Source organism: Sparus aurata, chromosome 13 (assembly GCF_900880675.1).
Source record: "Sparus aurata chromosome 13, fSpaAur1.1, whole genome shotgun sequence".
NCBI lineage: Eukaryota > Metazoa > Chordata > Actinopteri > Spariformes > Sparidae > Sparus > Sparus aurata.
The window spans coordinates 1,019,909-1,037,436 of NC_044199.1; the positions used below are offsets into that span (position 1 = coordinate 1,019,909).

The 17,528-nt window shown below is 42.4% G+C and overlaps 1 protein-coding gene across 1 annotated transcript in view; it reads left to right on the forward strand.

Moving 5' to 3' along the window:
• The window catches only part of jakmip2 (janus kinase and microtubule interacting protein 2), a 54,040-nt gene that overhangs the window by 16,003 nt on the left and 20,509 nt on the right, over nt 1-17,528 (forward strand). The window contains exons 2-5 of the mRNA XM_030437573.1: nt 11,676-11,924; nt 13,299-13,553; nt 13,669-13,911; nt 14,656-14,865. Of these exons, the coding sequence (XP_030293433.1) occupies nt 11,796-11,924; nt 13,299-13,553; nt 13,669-13,911; nt 14,656-14,865 (837 nt within the window). The 5' untranslated portion in view covers nt 11,676-11,795. The remainder of the gene's footprint in view (nt 1-11,675; nt 11,925-13,298; nt 13,554-13,668; nt 13,912-14,655; nt 14,866-17,528) is intronic.

Here is a 17,528-nt window from a genome sequence, read left to right on the forward strand (position 1 = left end):
TAAAATCAGAGTAGAAAAAGTTAGTTTTTTTACTGTGAAAACCACAAATATGTTTAATGGACCAATTGCATTAGTTATAATGCAAATATAAATTGTTGTTTGCTAAATTGGTGCACAAGTTTTTGAAATTTACAAAGCTATGTGTAACTATTCACATTTAAATGCAGGCAATGCCTCAGGCTCCTCAGCTCATTCCTGCCTGTTCCACATTCAGCCGTCTCCTCCTTGGTTTGCCTCACAACACGACTCCACTACTCACTAAACACACCACACCAAACACTACACAACACACTAACTATACACTCCAAACACGCTATATGTCACAAATCTCTCAACTCTCAAAACTCGCGATCTCTGTCGCTGTCTCCAACACATCACTGCTGCTGTCAATCATCCGCCGATGTCCCTCCCACATCTTCCTGTTCCTCAACAACCAAACTTGCTGCTTGGACACTTTTGTGACAAAAGCACATTTTTACTGTTTCTTCCGGCACCAGACATAAAGCAAACGTAACGGCAATGTTCGCACAAAAGCGTGTTGGACATTATTTACCCTAAATCCGGTTTTGGACGTGCCGGTGCATCCGCTCCGTCAACTTGGGAGGTGGGCCGTGTGGGTCGGCTAGCGGCTAGCAGCTAGCTACACACAAACATCCACAGATTCTGATCCCACTTTGTTGACCGCGTGTCTCCGGATCTCCTCAGACCCGAACAGACTCGGCCCGGACTTGTTTATAATACTTGTTAATAATTATAATATAGTAATATTATAATCCACAACAGTCAGTTTAGATGAACAGAACAGAACAGAATGGGACCGAACCGCCGGCAAAATCCCGGTCCAGCTCGCGCCGCTGCAGGTATAAATCCGCTTGTGACAAAAGCACATTTTTACTCTTTCTTCCTGCACCAGACACAAAGCAAACGTAACGGCAATGTTCGCGAAAAGGCGTGTTGGACATTATTTACCCTAAATCCGGTTTTGGACGTGCCAGTGCGTCCGCTCCGTCGACTCGGGCGGTGGGCCATGTAGCTAGCGCAAGCTAGCGGCTAGCGCTAGCTACACACAAACATCCACAGATTCCGATCCCACTTTGTTGTCCGCGGCATCACCGGATCTCCTCAGACCCGAACAGACTTGGACTTGTTTAATCTCATTAATCCACAACAGTCAGTTTAGATGCACAGAACAGAACAGAACGGAACCGAACCGCCGGAAAAATCCCGGTCCAGCTCGCGCCGCTGCAGGTATAAATCCTCTTGTTTTTTTAAGGTATGTCGTGGGCTTGAGCTCTGCAGTGATTGGCTCTGGTGCGCACGTGGCCACGATGTGCAGTGATTGGCTCTGGTGCGCACGTGACTGTAGTGGCTCCGGTGGACAATGCTTGCAGAATTTGTAAAGCATTTATGAAATAATTTATTCACGGTATCATTGCAGTCCAAGCAAATGCTTATTGCACACCACTGAACCACGCAGCAGCCATGTTGAAAGTCCCAGGTCGGTCTGATCCTGATCTGCAGAGATATTTGAGGAACACACACACACACACACACACACACACACACAGACAGATAGACAGAGATTCCTTGTATTATAGATAGATGGTGACTCATGTTATGGTAAAGACACAGAAGTGGCAGTGTGTCTTTGTGCCAAGTTTGGAAAATGGCTTTTTTTATGCATTGTGTTTTGGTTCAGTTTGTTGTTGTGTCATGTTAAAGTGATTGAAATCACTCTGCAAGTTGTCGTCTGTCAGCATTAAATTCCAAATTTGTATTTTGCTCAATTTTATCTGTAACAGTAAAACATTTGCAACAAAAGCAATCTGCATGTAGTTTCTACATGACTTGCAACCACTAAGTTATTTCTTAACTGTAGAGGAAGGTATCAAAATAACACATATTGTTGTCTTTAGAGCAAAATGACAACAATTGCAAAGTACAAAATTGTGCTAGGATTTCAAAAATTGACTTAACTTAAAAAAGTCAGGAAATTGATTCAATTCAGGTTGAACAAGCTAGTAAGTTTTAATAAATTGACTTTGTCTGATTTTACAGTGTATGGTTAATCAAGCTCGGTTTGAAGCCTGTTATGTAAGAAGTTGCATTGTAAGAATAGTCAGGGAGAAATAGATATTAAAAGGGATTTTTGCGTGGACAATGCAGTAAAAATGACCTTAGTCCTGACTTTAAAATCAGTTCAGTATCCACAGAGCAGAGTGATAAATAACAGTGAAAATAATTCACTCAAAATAGAAATGAAAGGTTGGAGAGTTGAGGCAACATCCGGTGCGTGGCCCAGTGTCACCCATGATGCCCGTCTGTGGCTGTGTTATGTTCGTTTGACTAGCCGGAGGATTATTTCCCATGCAGTCTGAAAATGGAATAGGACAGTAATCAGATTACCTTGGGCTCTCAGCAAATTCATATCTAGTCTATCCCTTCAGAACGGTATCTGGCTGCTGTGAATGGTTTGTAGGTTAATACAGTATTAGCAGTCATGGTGAGGTGAGGTTGTCTATGCATGGCGGACCAAGATGAATATAGATGACTCATCAGTGAATCATCATCACATGTATTGTTGCTTAGCTTCACCCACTAAATAAGAAAATCTTAAACTAACTATTGTTATAATTGTTGATTAATATGCAGAATATTTCCTAGATGGAATAATTATTTGTAAAATGTGAGAAAGCTGTGAGAGACGTGCATTAATTGTTTATTTGTATGTCCAGTCCTGATATTCCCTCCAGCGTCCCTCCTGCCTGGAGTCTAAAATAAGTGCTATGACATGTATAGAGTAGGCTGAAACGGTGTCCACCGTCTGCTAACAATAGCTCACTAGCTGAGGCAGTTATTGGGTAAAAATCCTCTTTCTGCTGCAGCTGTGTGTGATGAAATATTAAACAGGTATTAAAGGAGTGCTGAGTATGGATGGAAAGAACCGGCTCTCACTAACAGACCGTGATTACATGTATGTATCCAGTCGCCACGCCAGCACAGAGAGTGGTGTACGTTAGGTAATCACATATGTCACAACACGTTCACATTTACACTTTCTGTAAATGTGTACAGCATGTTAACATCTTAACTTGCTAACAGCTTTAAATTGCTTCTTATAAAACCCAAATGAACATATTTAATTTACAATAATATGATACTAACAAAAGCAGTTGATCCTTATATTTTAGAAGATGAAACAGGAGAATATTTGAGATCTTTTTTTTTTATTTTAAATGATGAATTGGTTTCAATATTAATTGCAATTTATTGTCTGTAAATAATTGTCCAGTTGATTCAGTTCTACCAGTGCTCATCAGAACAGTCTGAACCAGAAGTGCACAAACTTTGTGCAGAGAATTTAGTAACAAATAACAATACAAGAAAAGGCAAATGGTGACTGAGCCTGCGTAGATTTTTTCAGATAATCCTTAATGAGGGATCCTACATATTTGTATTATTATTTATACCTCAGAAAAAATACTCAGCATAAATAGTGATTCAATGGTCATTTACTGAAGCTAGTTTGATGGTTTTTGTTGGTAAAATCAAATGCTACCCATGCCAATTAAGTTAGATCTCAGAAGTCAAATCAAAATCAAAATCAAATCAAATCAATTTTATTTATATAGCCCAAAATCACAATCACATTGCCTCAATGGGCTTTACAATCTGTACAGTGAACAACATCCTCTGTCCTTAGACCCTCGATTCGAGTGAGGAAAAACTTCACATGTTGATGGAAAAAAAAAAACCTTTTAACAGGGTAAAAAAAACAATGGAAGTAACCTCAGGAAGAGCCACAGAGGAGGGATCCCTCTTCCAGGATGGACAGACATGCAATAGATGTTGCGTGTACAGAAAAGAGCAACAATTCACAGTTTACAAGTTACATCAACAGAAAGTCTGATACAAGTTATGTGAAGTGAGTGGAACCAGGAGACGACCGAGCAGGACGAGGCATCACCAAGTGGTGTCCGAGCCAGACGACCTCCTGTCCACCATGCTGACCTGGAAGAGGGCAGGACACACAAGATAATTAGTAATAGACAGAGGGAGGGGTCATTTACAGAGATATAGATATGAGGAGATAGTGAAGCAGTGGAGAGTAATGATCCAGCAGAGCCCGGGCTGTGATGATCCAGATCCGTCAGTATTTCAAGGCAGCAGGAGCCCGGAAACGGTAGATGGTCCCAGGGGGCCGTGGTCCATCAGAAGGGAAGAAAGAAAGAAGGGAGGAGGAGAAAGAGAAGGAGGAGGGAGAAGAGGAGGAGGAGGAGGGGGAGGAGGGGGAGGAGGGGGAGGAGGAAGCTATAGAGAGTGTAGAGAGTGACACAGCTTTCAGCTTGTGGGAACAGAAAACAAAAACAAAGGTTAGAGAAATGCGATATTGATCAGAATAAACAGATTGTTTCTCATCGGCAGCACAATGTAAATCTAGTACTAAATAAGTCAAACTTATATTAATAAAATCAATTCATGTTTCTTGTGAACATGAGACTTGAGTTTTTACATTTATTTCTCATTTTTCCATATTAATCTTCCATTTTAATTAGGGCTGTCAAACGATAAATTTTTTTAAGCGCGATTAATTGCAAATTAATTGCAATTTTTTTGGCACATTTTTTTCTGTTCTAAATGTACCTTAATGTATTTTTTTTCATGTTCTTAATACTTTTAACAACATAAGAAAGAGCAAATATGTTGCTTTATGAAAATGTTTATTCAACACTTTAAATCATGCAGGAAAAAAAAATATCCCCTCACACTAAATGGGATCAAAACATGGTGATGTCAGCTTTTGGCGGGGGGGGGGGGGGGGGGGGGGGGGGGGCGGTGGGCTCTCTGCATCTGCCGTGTGTTTGGCTTGCAAATGATATCTGAGACTCAACTTACTTCAATGGTAACTCATTTCATGTCAACAGTACGTTTATTTTTTATTTTAATGTTTATTTAACAGGGACGATACATACAACATTGCCACAGAAAATGGGAAAATGTGATGCATATAAGACGTCTAGCTTCAGCTAATTTGCAGTCTAACTTTTAGAATTGCAAATAACTTTTGTCCTATGGACCGAACCATCTGGCAGTAAAAGTGAATTTGCCGTTCATAAGTCCTTTCTCCATTTCCTTTCGCTTTCACTTTTCAGTCCACCTTGTTTTTCCTGAACCGCCAACCCTGCTTCTTCTTCTTCTGATTCCCTTTCTTATTCTTCTGCCGCCCTCTGGATCAAGACTACAGGTGCCACCGACGGCCATCAATCAAACAATGCGCGTTCCTTTTTTTTTTATACCGAGCGTTAATCGCGTGTTAAAAAAATTAACGCCGTTAAGAGGCTGTCAAAGTTAACGCGTTACGCGTTAACTTTGACAGCCTCTTAACGGCGTTAATTTTTGACAGACCTGATTTTAATATATGATTGTTTGTCCTAACATGTATGCAGCTGTGACTTTGGTTGTACATGACAGGGGCCGTCTGAGTTGATTTCTACTACATGGTCAGCCAATACTGTGTTAATACCTGGAAGTTATCGGCAGATTTGTTCCAAAGAGAATGCATGACTGTGACAGTATTTCTTATCCTTTGGGCAATATCTAATTTAGCACTGGTCAGGTGTTCTAAAGTAGACACAATGTGTTCCAGTTATCAAGATAAAGGTTTGAGCACAAGTAAAGGGAATGATATGACTTTATGAGCTCACTTTTTGTTTATTCTTTCTATACTTGCATGAGTTGTACTTAACTAACTCCTTTAAATATGCACAGCTGCTCCCTATATCTGCTCTACCTCCATAAAAACGTAGTATAACACTAAAGCAGAGAGGCATTTGAGGTAGCTAAGATGGTGTAATCAGGAAGGTCAAGAGACACAGGTAAGGTCAGGACACATAGGTAAGGTCAGGAGAGGCAGGTAAGGTCAGGAGAGGCAGGTAAGGTCAGGAGAGGCAGGTAAGGTCAGGACACGCAGGTAAGGTCAGGACACGCAGGTAAGGTCAGGAGAGGCAGGTAAGGTCAGGAGAGGCAGGTAAGGTCAGGAGAGGCAGGTAAGGTCAGGAGAGGCAGGTAAGGTCAGGACACGCAGGTAAGGTCAGGAGAGGCAGGTAAGGTCAGGAGAGGCAGGTAAGGTCAGGACACGCAGGTAAGGTCAGGAGAGGCAGGTAAGGTCAGGAGAGGCAGGTAAGGTCAGGAGAGGCAGGTAAGGTCAGGACACGCAGGTAAGGTCAGGACACGCAGGTAAGGTCAGGAGAGGCAGGTAAGGTCAGGAGAGGCAGGTAAGGTCAGGAGAGGCAGGTAAGGTCAGGACACGCAGGTAAGGTCAGGAGAGGCAGGTAAGGTCAGGAGAGGCAGGTAAGGTCAGGAGACGCAGGTAAGGTCAGGACACGCAGGTAAGGTCAGGAGAGGCAGGTAAGGTCAGGAGACGCAGGTAAGGTCAGGAGAGGCAGGTAAGGTCAGGAGAGGCAGGTAAGGTCAGGACACGCAGGTAAGGTCAGGAGAGGCAGGTAAGGTCAGGAGAGGCAGGTAAGGTCAGGAGACGCAGGTAAGGTCAGGAGAGGCAGGTAAGGTCAGGACACATAGGTAAGGTCAGGAGAGGCAGGTAAGGTCAGGAGAGGCAGGTAAGGTCAGGAGAGGCAGGTAAGGTCAGGAGAGGCAGGTAAGGTCAGGACACGCAGGTAAGGTCAGGAGAGGCAGGTAAGGTCAGGACACGCAGGTAAGGTCAGGAGAGGCAGGTAAGGTCAGGAGAGGCAGGTAAGGCCAGGAGAGGCAGGTAAGGTCAGGAGACGCAGGTAAGGTCAGGACACGCAGGTAAGGTCAGGAGAGGCAGGTAAGGTCAGGAGACGCAGGTAAGGTCAGGAGAGGCAGGTAAGGTCAGGAGAGGCAGGTAAGGTCAGGACACGCAGGTAAGGTCAGGAGAGGCAGGTAAGGTCAGGAGAGGCAGGTAAGGTCAGGAGACGCAGGTAAGGTCAGGAGAGGCAGGTAAGGTCAGGACACATAGGTAAGGTCAGGAGAGGCAGGTAAGGTCAGGAGAGGCAGGTAAGGTCAGGAGAGGCAGGTAAGGTCAGGAGAGGCAGGTAAGGTCAGGACACGCAGGTAAGGTCAGGAGAGGCAGGTAAGGTCAGGACACGCAGGTAAGGTCAGGAGAGGCAGGTAAGGTCAGGAGAGGCAGGTAAGGTCAGGAGAGGCAGGTAAGGTCAGGAGACGCAGGTAAGGTCAGGACACGCAGGTAAGGTCAGGAGAGGCAGGTAAGGTCAGGAGACGCAGGTAAGGTCAGGAGAGGCAGGTAAGGTCAGGAGAGGCAGGTAAGGTCAGGAGAGGCAGGTAAGGTCAGGAGAGGCAGGTAAGGTCAGGAGAGGCAGGTAAGGTCAGGACACATAGGTAAGGTCAGGGCGAGATGACTGAGCTGAGAACCTCAGCAAACATTGTTACTAGATGAAGCAGATGTCATAGTAGTTGTTTTTCTTTTTTATTGAGGAAAAAATAACATAAAATGGTGTTAAATGCCGTTACATGTATAGAGTAGGTTGAAAAGGTTTCTATCTGTTGAAATGTTACATTAAAGGATATGTTTCTTTTTCTGTCTTAAATATAATCATGAATTTAACACTTTTCAGTCTTTTGACTTCAGACAAGCACTTTCAACACATCTCTTTGGAAGCTCAGTGTGGAAGACATTTTATACAGTAGTGTGAAATGATGTTTGTGGCAATTCATTTTCAGTTTTAAAATTAAGAAATGTGTTAGTAGCTGCTTAAATACTGTATATTTCAGTGTGTAAATGCAGCCGTACCATGCACAAGGTCAGGACTAAACGAGCAGCACTTGGTTGCATATTCATCAAACACATTATTGATTAAAGGCATTAGAGTCCGTTTGTCACAGTCCATTACCGTGTGTTTCAAACTGTTCCACATCGTAAATCATGTTTGAAATTGTTACTTTGTTTCTTTTTACCCACATGATGTGCAAACACACACAGTACAATATAGGCAGCTGCTGATCACGTGCTTTACATCAGTTCCAGAAGATACTGCAGCACTGTTAGAAGTCCACATGACACTGTGGACTAAACGTGGTGATGGTGACTGCTTCATCTCTAATCTGCTCCTCAAAATCTTTTAAGCAATGTTATGTCATCCCTTCTCAGATTATGACGGACAAGATCCAACTCCTCTCGAGTCACTGTGGCTACGCATCATGTGGTACAGTAAGGAGAGCCCATTAATAATTTCTGATTTTTAATGTTTAAGCACATTGAAATTTAAGAAATATATAATAAAGTGACAACATCAAAATTAATGAGCAGACACTGTAATTATCCCGTAGATTCTTTCAATGAATTGTGATCGAGCTTCAAGTTTAGAACGAGGCAGTCTGTCACCAGCACAGTCTCAGTGGCAGTGAGACTCCAATCACCTTAAAGTGCGTCCTTATCTGCAAACGTCAACTGTTTCCTGCAAAGAGCTTTCGAAATAATAATGAGACGATTCACATTACCAGCAAATCTGTTCTGCACATGCAAAATCTCTGTACATGTTTGTCCGTCCTGGGAGAATTCCTCCTCTGTGGCTCCTCCTCACTTTTTAATATCTTGTTTTTCTCCCTGCGAAAAGTTTTTTTTTTTTTTTCAATATGGCAAGTTTTTCCTCACTTGAATTGAGGGTCTGAGGATGTCGCTCACTGTGCAGACTGTAAAGCCCACTGAGGCCATGTGATTGTGATCTTGGGCAATATAAATAAAATTTATTTAGATTTGATTTGAAGTATCCTCTCATAAATTAAGCCCTTGTTGATTTCAAGCAGGACATCTTTGAGATAAATTATAACAACTAGAAAAACCACAAGAAACCGATTATATAAAGTCTGATCATCACTACACGTGAGTATGCTTATGAATAGTAAACCTTAAGTGTGCTATTTTGATACAACTAATTTTGTACCAAGTATATTTTAGCTGTAATTCAATTGTAGAAAAGCACAATTTGAAGTGTGAGCAGCAAACTTTTATGAGCTAAAATGTATTATTTAAAATTATACACATGTAGAATTTACTTAATATACTTATTACAAGAACATGTATTGCAAGTGCACTACAACACCATTAGAAGTATTGTTGAATTAATATATTTGTTTTTAGTTCATGGAAGTTGAACTTAATGTCTTTTTGAAGCACTTTTATATGTTTATGTATTTCTGGTTCAATAAAGCATGCTGTTTTTCAAAAGGGATCCCATTCATGACAGTAAATATTCCATATTATTTACAATATATATTCAGCGACCTATGAACTGGAGCTGACACTGACTGAACACAGTTCTCCTATAACCAGTATCACATTACACGCTCCAAGAAATTACACTTGCATATCAGTTACTCTCTTGAACATTATTAGGAAGCAAATAAAAACAAACATTAGTGTGAGCACATATTATTCAGACGTTCTAAGTTGTTCTACTTGATCTGTTACTTTGAGTTTAATCAATAACACAGTTACGTTCTGTCCAGTTCACCTCATCAGTAATATGGATATTTAACTGGATTCTGGTCCAGTTGAATATCCATATCCAATTAAATTCCAGCTGGAGGCTGGTTGGTAGAATAACTGCAATGACGTTCCTTTAGAAAGTGGCCTGAAGCTGACGCATTGCACTCTGACTGGCTTAACTGGGACAACAGGAAGCTTGTACTGGATGTGGGGATGTTGAACCACATGTGGATTATTGGGCATACTGGCCAAAATCTGTTGGATCCACAATCTTAATTCCAATCTCTTTTTTCATTTTTGAAATGCTCTGTGGACAACAGCCAGACTGGAAATGACTATGAATTTCTTCATTTGTACCGTCAAAGCACAATACTGCATTGAGCTGCTCCTCTTTCATAGCACTGCTAGCTGGTACTCACTTTGCAGTATTTACAATACATCATCCAATCAGCAGAGTCACAGAAAAACGTAAAACAGTGTAAGACAAGGAGGCCTGTTGGAAAACAGACTCGGTTCAGTTGCTTGTGCAGCCAGAGATGATAAAGGTCTCTCCTTTGTCTAGAGGGGCTTTGTGATCTCAGGCAACTGGTTTGTTCTGTGCTTTTCTGTAGAACACACATACTTTCTTTTTCTGTCTACATGTCACAGTTTAAATCACCCAAGAAGTATATTAAGGACACTTTCCTGGTGGGCCATATCATATCGTCGCTGAAACAGGCAAACCTTATGTCGGGACGTTACTTTGAAAGTATATGGTTGAAGAAGGGTCTATATTCTATTATTTGAAGGATAAAAGTTATCTCCATGACAACTAAAATTCCTCATGTCCACACAGTGATTCTGGCTGATTCGTGTTATTTACTCTCTGATAGTCTGTGCCGCCCCGCTTATATAAGCTCCAAACATGTCTGCTTTAGTACCCAGCGGGTTGTTGGCTTTCATCTGACCTCAAGCTGTGTATGAGGAAAAGGCCAATAGTTGGGCAGGAAGGATTATCACTGACTTTGCACATACCCAGAAAACCATTTGGTCTAAAAAACACTCTTCTAGTATTTTACGCATCCTTTCGTGAAGCTTGGACGCAAACAAATATCTTATCAAACCTTCACGTCAGAGCTCGTGAGTTGACCACTATGACACAGGCACCGCACTGATACCTTTTTGCCATTTTTATTTATGTTGTGTTGTTTCTGTAAATGGTTTACAGGGAATGCGACAACGAGGGTGTCCACACAAGCAAAGCAAAAGTGATTCATTAAAGCCATGGTAAACACAAACCCTGATGCAGTCTGAATGTCAGCTTGAGGATAGGAGACAATGTGAACACATGGAGCAGCTTTTAGTGCCTAGAAGGAAAAGGGTGGAAAAGGTCTAATCAGCTGTTGACCTCCAGTACATTATGTAATGCCAACTGGAAATATTCTGGGTGCTTTGTTTACATCACAGTGAACATGACCGATGATGCTAACATATTTGCAATGATAAGAGTTTTAGTGTTGATGTCACACACTGCTTGATAAATCCTTGACTGTTACAGCTGCTGTGAGCAGGCTAAAAGAAATACAAGCAAAGGGCCCAAATACAGAGGCTCAGAAAATTGTGGAAGTTGGCGCCTTGACACCAAACAATGCAGCCAGTTCACGAATGGATGGTGACTGTTGTATGTCAGCAGATCTTCTCATAGATCACTTTGTTATTGAGTTGATTTTTAACCCCCCTGGTGTTCACTGCAGAAACAAAAGTAACAGGAAATTCAGCTCTAGTTTATTCAAAAATGCCAGTCATCTTAAGATGGTATTAAACCATAAGCACTGATGCCACGACTCATGAATTACGTACAAATTGCTGACAAATGCTAGCATGCTAAGCAACATTTTGAAAATGATACTTGTCATATGGAGCATGTTAGCTTGCTGATATTAGTAGTTAGCTCCAAGCTTTACAGACCCTCTTGTGGCTGCTGACTCTTTGTCTTGTTTAGATGAAGCCTGAGAATAAATGCTCGCGGTCCTCTCGTCATCAGTCTGCGTCTGTAATCTTTCACTATCGGCACGTCTCAACTCATTCTGCTCACACAATGTAGGAGCACTGGCTCGTCCACATATATAGAAGGTCTCAATCATGTCAGCTCTACAGTGTCCACTATGTCTAAGTCTGTCTCTCCTTGTCTCTCCTCCATCCATCCATCAAGCCCTTTTGTCTGATAGGAGAATGAGGAAGAGGAGGAACTGGAAAACCTTGGGAGCGCCTTGGAAAGTTTCTGTGACGTCTCAATGAAAGCATCAGAAGAACCTCTGTAGTATTCGACTCAATGGCCAAGAAAGGGCGTACGAAGGGCGAGAAGCCCGAAGCGCTCATCTCTGCCCTGCAGGCAGCTAACGAAGATCTCAGGTCCAAGCTGACTGACATTCAGATCGAGCTACACCAAGAAAAATGCAAGGTACTGTACAACATGGAAACACATCAGTTTGCCCTGAATTTCTCAGATATAGTGGGTCACATTTAGTGTTTGCTCAGTGAATATTACTTTCCCAAAATTATAAGTCAAAGCGGCTAATGAATGTTATGAAAGTCAGTCAATAGATCATCAAATGGAATGTTTAGAGTGACCTTTGGACGAGTTGCTTACATCCAACCAGGGCCTTGGAGGTGCATGTACATCTTGTGACATGTTACCATACATTGCATGCTTATGTTGTCATGCATGCTCTGTATGACACATGTCTAGTGAATGGAATAGTACACTGTGCATTCATACGGTAAGCTATTGTCCTTTCCTAAGCAGTTTACTCGTTAATATACATCCCTGTGTCCTTAACACCGAGATGATCAGTGTTAAATATTAAACAGCATGACTGACGGTTTCTGAATGGTCACACAGTCATCGGGTTGAATCCGGCCGGCAACCTTTGATGCATGTTGCCCTCTCTCTCTCTCCACATGTCCCGTCTGCCTCTTCAGCTGTCGCTATAAATAAGTAAATGAATAAATAAGACAAAAGGTGGTTGCCGAAATGTTTAAGGTGATATTCTTTATCCGACAGTAACATATCTCAATTAGATTTGAGCTTATCACGATTTTGAGCTGCAAGCCGTTGAGGGCACCTCTGAGGCACAACCTGACAGGGAGACACATACAACTCGGGGAAGCCTGTTCTGTGTGAGAACAATCATCTTATCTTTGTTTGATTTGCAGTTTTATGTGTCTGTCCTTAAGATCGCACGTTGTTGGTAGTAAATGGGGAGAGATCTCTGTCGCAAAGATACTGCATTATTCATCGAGAAAAGTAGGAATGATATTAGGGTTAGTGCATCAGTAAAGGCGGCTGTAGCTCAGTGGGTAGAGCTGGTGGACCAGTGATCGGAAGGTCGCTGGTTCAAATCCTGGCTCCCCTCTGCCATCAGTAAGGGTCCTGCAGTGAGCTGGCGCCTTCGCCCATAGAGAAACTGTAACCCCTGAAAAAGGGGGGATAAAACATCCCTGCAACCCTCGCGGAAGTAAACGGAAGGGAAAAGCAGCAGTTTACACACCCATTGCTATACTGATAACTAGATATGTGGATGTTATTGGCAACTTTGATAACTTTTTTTTTCATTTGAGGAACCTCTGATGCCATTTTGTCCCCATCATGTCTTAAACCTTTGTTACATCCATGAAGTTGGTTGGCAAAAATATTACATTATTAACCTCCACTAAATGAAAATGAAATCAAAGAAAATTAAAACATTTTTAAAACATTTGAATTAAAAGGAAATGAGTGAGGTACTGTACGGTATGCCACAAATTCCTCTTTCTCCTGTCGCTACTCTCAAAGGTGAGCAAACTGGAGCGCGACAAGGTTCAGGAGGTGAAGCGGGTGCGAGAGCAGGAGCAGCACCGTCACACTGCCATGTTAACAGAGCAGCGGGCCAAGTGGCACGAGGAGAAGCAAAAGGAGCTCCAGGCTCTCAGGGAAAACCTGACACGGCAACACGAGCAGGAGCTGGCCCGCCACGCCAAAATCAAGGACCAGGAGAACCAGAGGCTCAAAGCTGCACTGAGCGCCATGCGGGATGGCAGCGGAGAGAAGGTGAGGAGAAGATATGGAGTGAAGAGCTAGTAGTGAAGCTATAGTAGTGTATAAAAAAATGAATATTCTGCAAAGCCATATGAATGGTCTTCCTCCTTCTCCCCTTCGTCCTCAGGTGCGCACTGCCCTGACACTGGAAGCCAAGGAGGAGGCACGGCGCTTCTTTGACGTGGAGAGGGTGAGGCTCCTGCAGGAGATCGCTGAGCTGAAGTCCACTAAGAAGCAGACAGACGAGGCTCTCAGCAACATGATCCAGGCTGACAAGATGAAGGCCGGAGACCTGCGTGTGGAGCACCAGCAGCACCAGGAGCAGATCTCCAAGATCAAGTGGGACTGTGAGAAGGACATCCGCAGACTGGTACGCACCAACACTGCTGCTGAAGCTCACCTGACACCATCCACACTGCTCCTTTTTGATGCAGCACAAGTGGGACAGAGCACATTACTGTCACAGTAATCAGCTACATTTATGTTGTGAAAGAGTTTGTTGTAGCGCTACAGGGAAACATTTCAGTGGAGTTGTTTTTGGGCTTTGAGGTATTATCCTTATTATCATTATTATCATTATTATTATTATTATTATTATAATTTCAATGCTTTGTTTACAAAAATGTTGTAGGTTTAAATATATGTATATAAATGTTGGTGTAGTTTCAAAAAGATAAACACTGAAATATTCTGCAAAATGATGTAAACAAATGGAGACAACTGGCTGTAGTAACATCAGTAATTCATGGGAGGATAAACAAAAGCAGATAAACGAGTGTGGGTGATAAAATGGTCGATGCTCTTGTAGTGGGAGCTCAGCCCAACCAGGCTGACGTGTCCACATCTACATTTATTGGTTCTTTTTGGAAAATCTTTTTTCTGGAAATAAATTAATATGTATTAGAATAATGCTTCAGTTCATTATTAAGCCTTGCAATCACTAAAAAAGACCCAAATAAAACAGAGGAAAAGGGTGTTTCGGCGCCAGGGAATGATTCTTATTTGATTTTTAACATAATTATGTTCCTTTCTCTTTTCACAAGGTGAATGACACAAGTACGCTACACCAGAGTGACACAGCAATAATGAAAAATGTCCTTCTGCTACCCTCTAGGTGGATGAAATCAAATCTAAAGACCGCACCATCTTCTCTCTGGAGAAGGAGCTGGAGTCAACGGCAGGCTTCCTGCAGAAGCTGCAGCTTCAGAAGGACGCCCTGGATGAACAGCTGTTCCTTGTCAAGGAGGCCGAATGTGGCCTGGGAAGCCCGAAGAGAGAGATTCCAGGCAGAGCTGGAGACGGAGCGGAGCACTGTGGTAGCCCAGTAAGTAGAGAGGAATTACAAGGCACATTTCCCATCAAACATTGATATCGGCCTTTTATTTGAGAGAGACTGGGAGAGACCCTCTGCCTCTTCAAATTTGAGGCATTTAAACATATTTGAGCATTACTCAGTCTCCAAGTCAACCTTTAGGAGCTCACAGGCTCAGATTTGTGAAGCATAATTAGATTTGTGCCGACAGAGGGAGGACGGAGTCATGAGCATAACATGATTTGAGCATGCAAGAGTAATTGCGAAACCGCATCTGAGCCAACAAAGGGGATTCTTGTACCTGTGATGAAACTAAGCAGAGCTGCCTCTGATCAATTTGCGCGGTCTGAACTGCTGATCCTGTACAACCCACCTTCTTCTTTCAGATTAAAATACAGGACAGGGGCACTATTACACAGTAAATATTCTAGTTTTTAAAGCCATTATAGCAAAGTAAATAAAGATTCAAATTGATTTAAGTCTTATTTTTTATTTCTTATTACATTCAAGGTTTTTATTTTCGTCTCTTTCAGTTTTCATTAATAGAATTAGAGAAATATAAGATGAGAGAAAAATATTAATGAATGAGGCTCGTTGTCACTCCTCAGCAAAAAGCTGCCCTTAGAGATGTAATGAGCCTGATGTGTTTTGTTTCACTAATCCAACTCCATGTAGGATCCAAAAAATGGCTCAAACAATACAAATCCAACTCCTACTAATGATAAGATGATCACAGGCTGTGGCTTCTACTACAAGCAGCATGTTCAGGTGATGATCCATTTGGTCAGAAATTACTTTTACATTTAGGCCATCGATCAGATGCTTTCATCCAAAGTGACTTACAGAAATTAATACACAGATTCACACACTGATGGTGGCGACTGCCATGTAAGCTGCCAACCAGCACATCAGGAGCAGTTTGGGGTTCAGTATCTTGCCCAAGGACACTTTGACATGCAGACCAGGCGGACTCGAACCAGCAACCTTTTGGTAACAAGACGCTGGCTCTACTCCTGAGCAACAACCAGAATTTGGCTGATATTTGGTAGAAAGTGCAGATCCTCATGACAAAACAGTCCAAAAGGATCAGGCACGTATAGGCGTAAAACTGGCCTGAACAGTCCGACGGTTTACTTCGATAAAGCTCATTGGAAGCGTGAGAGAAGTGAGGCAGCTCGTCATGAATCCTCAGTCTCATGATCAGCTGAACTGATCACAACAATCATCATGATTAAAGTGTCTTAACTCATGAACTGACCCAGTGTTACTGTGACAATCAGAAGATTTAGATTTTTCCATGAGATACAAGCGCACGAGATTAAACATGGCTTGACCTTCACAGATATGGTAATTCTATTGTCGCCTCAATTAACTGAATCTATTTGTTGTATTGAAGTCGGCCTCCTGCAACATGCCACTAACACTGAATTCTAAGTGGACGTGGTCAGTTTGCTGTGACTGGGAACAGATCATTTCATTGTTGTACTCGCCCATAGTAAGAAAGTGATCATAATACATACTACCAGTCAAAAGTTTGGACACACCTTCTCATTTAATGGTTTTTCTTTATTTTCATGACTATTCACATTGTAGATTCTCACTGAAGGCATCAAAACTATGAATGAACACATATGGAATTAGGGAGTAAACAAAAAAGTGTGAAATAACTCAAAATATATTTTATATTTTAGATTCCTCAAAGTAGCCACCCTGTGCTTTGTTGACAGCACTGCCAACCCTCGGCCTTCTCTCAATGAGCTTCATGATGTCGTCACCTGAAATGGTTTTCACTTCACAGGTGTACCTTGTCAGGGTTCATTTGTGGAATTTCTTGCCTTCTTAATGGGGTTGGGACCATCAGTTGTATTATGCAGAAGTCAGGTTGGTACACAGCTGACAGCCCTATTGGACAACTGTTAGAATTTATATTATGGCAAGAACCAGCTAAGTAAAACGAAACAACAGTCCATCATAACTTCAAGAACTGAAGGTCAGTCAGTCCAGAAAAACACTTGGTGGTTGTGTCCCCGAGTGCAGTCCCAAAACCATCAAGCACTACAACGAAACTGGCTCACATGAGGACCGCCCCAGGAGAGGAAGACCACGAGTCACCTCTGCTGCTGAGGAGAAGTTAATCTGAGTCACCTCAGAAATCACAAGTTAACAGCACCTCAGATTAGAGCCCGAATGAATGCCACACAGAGTTCTAGTAGCAGACACATCTCTACATCAACTGTTCAGAGCAGACTGTGTGAATCAGGACTTTATGGACAAATAGCTGCTAAAAAAAGCAACAAGCAGAAGAGATTTGTTTGGACCAGGAAACACAAGAATGGACATCAGACCAGTGGAAATCTGTGCTTTGGTCTGATGAGTCCAAATCTGAGATCTTTGGTTCCACCCGCCGTGTCTTTGTGGGACACAGAAAAGGTTTAGTTGGACCATCATTTATTTTTCAACAGGACAATGACCCCGAACACACCTCCAGGCTGTGTAAGGGCTATTTGACCAAGAAGGAGAGTGATGGAGTCATGCGCAAGATGACCTGGCCTCCACAGTCACCTGATTTTAACCCAATCCAGATGGTTTGGGATGAGATGTACCGCAGAGTGAAGGCAAAAGGGCCAACAAGTACTCAGCACCTCTGGGAACTCAAGACTGTTGGAAAACCATTT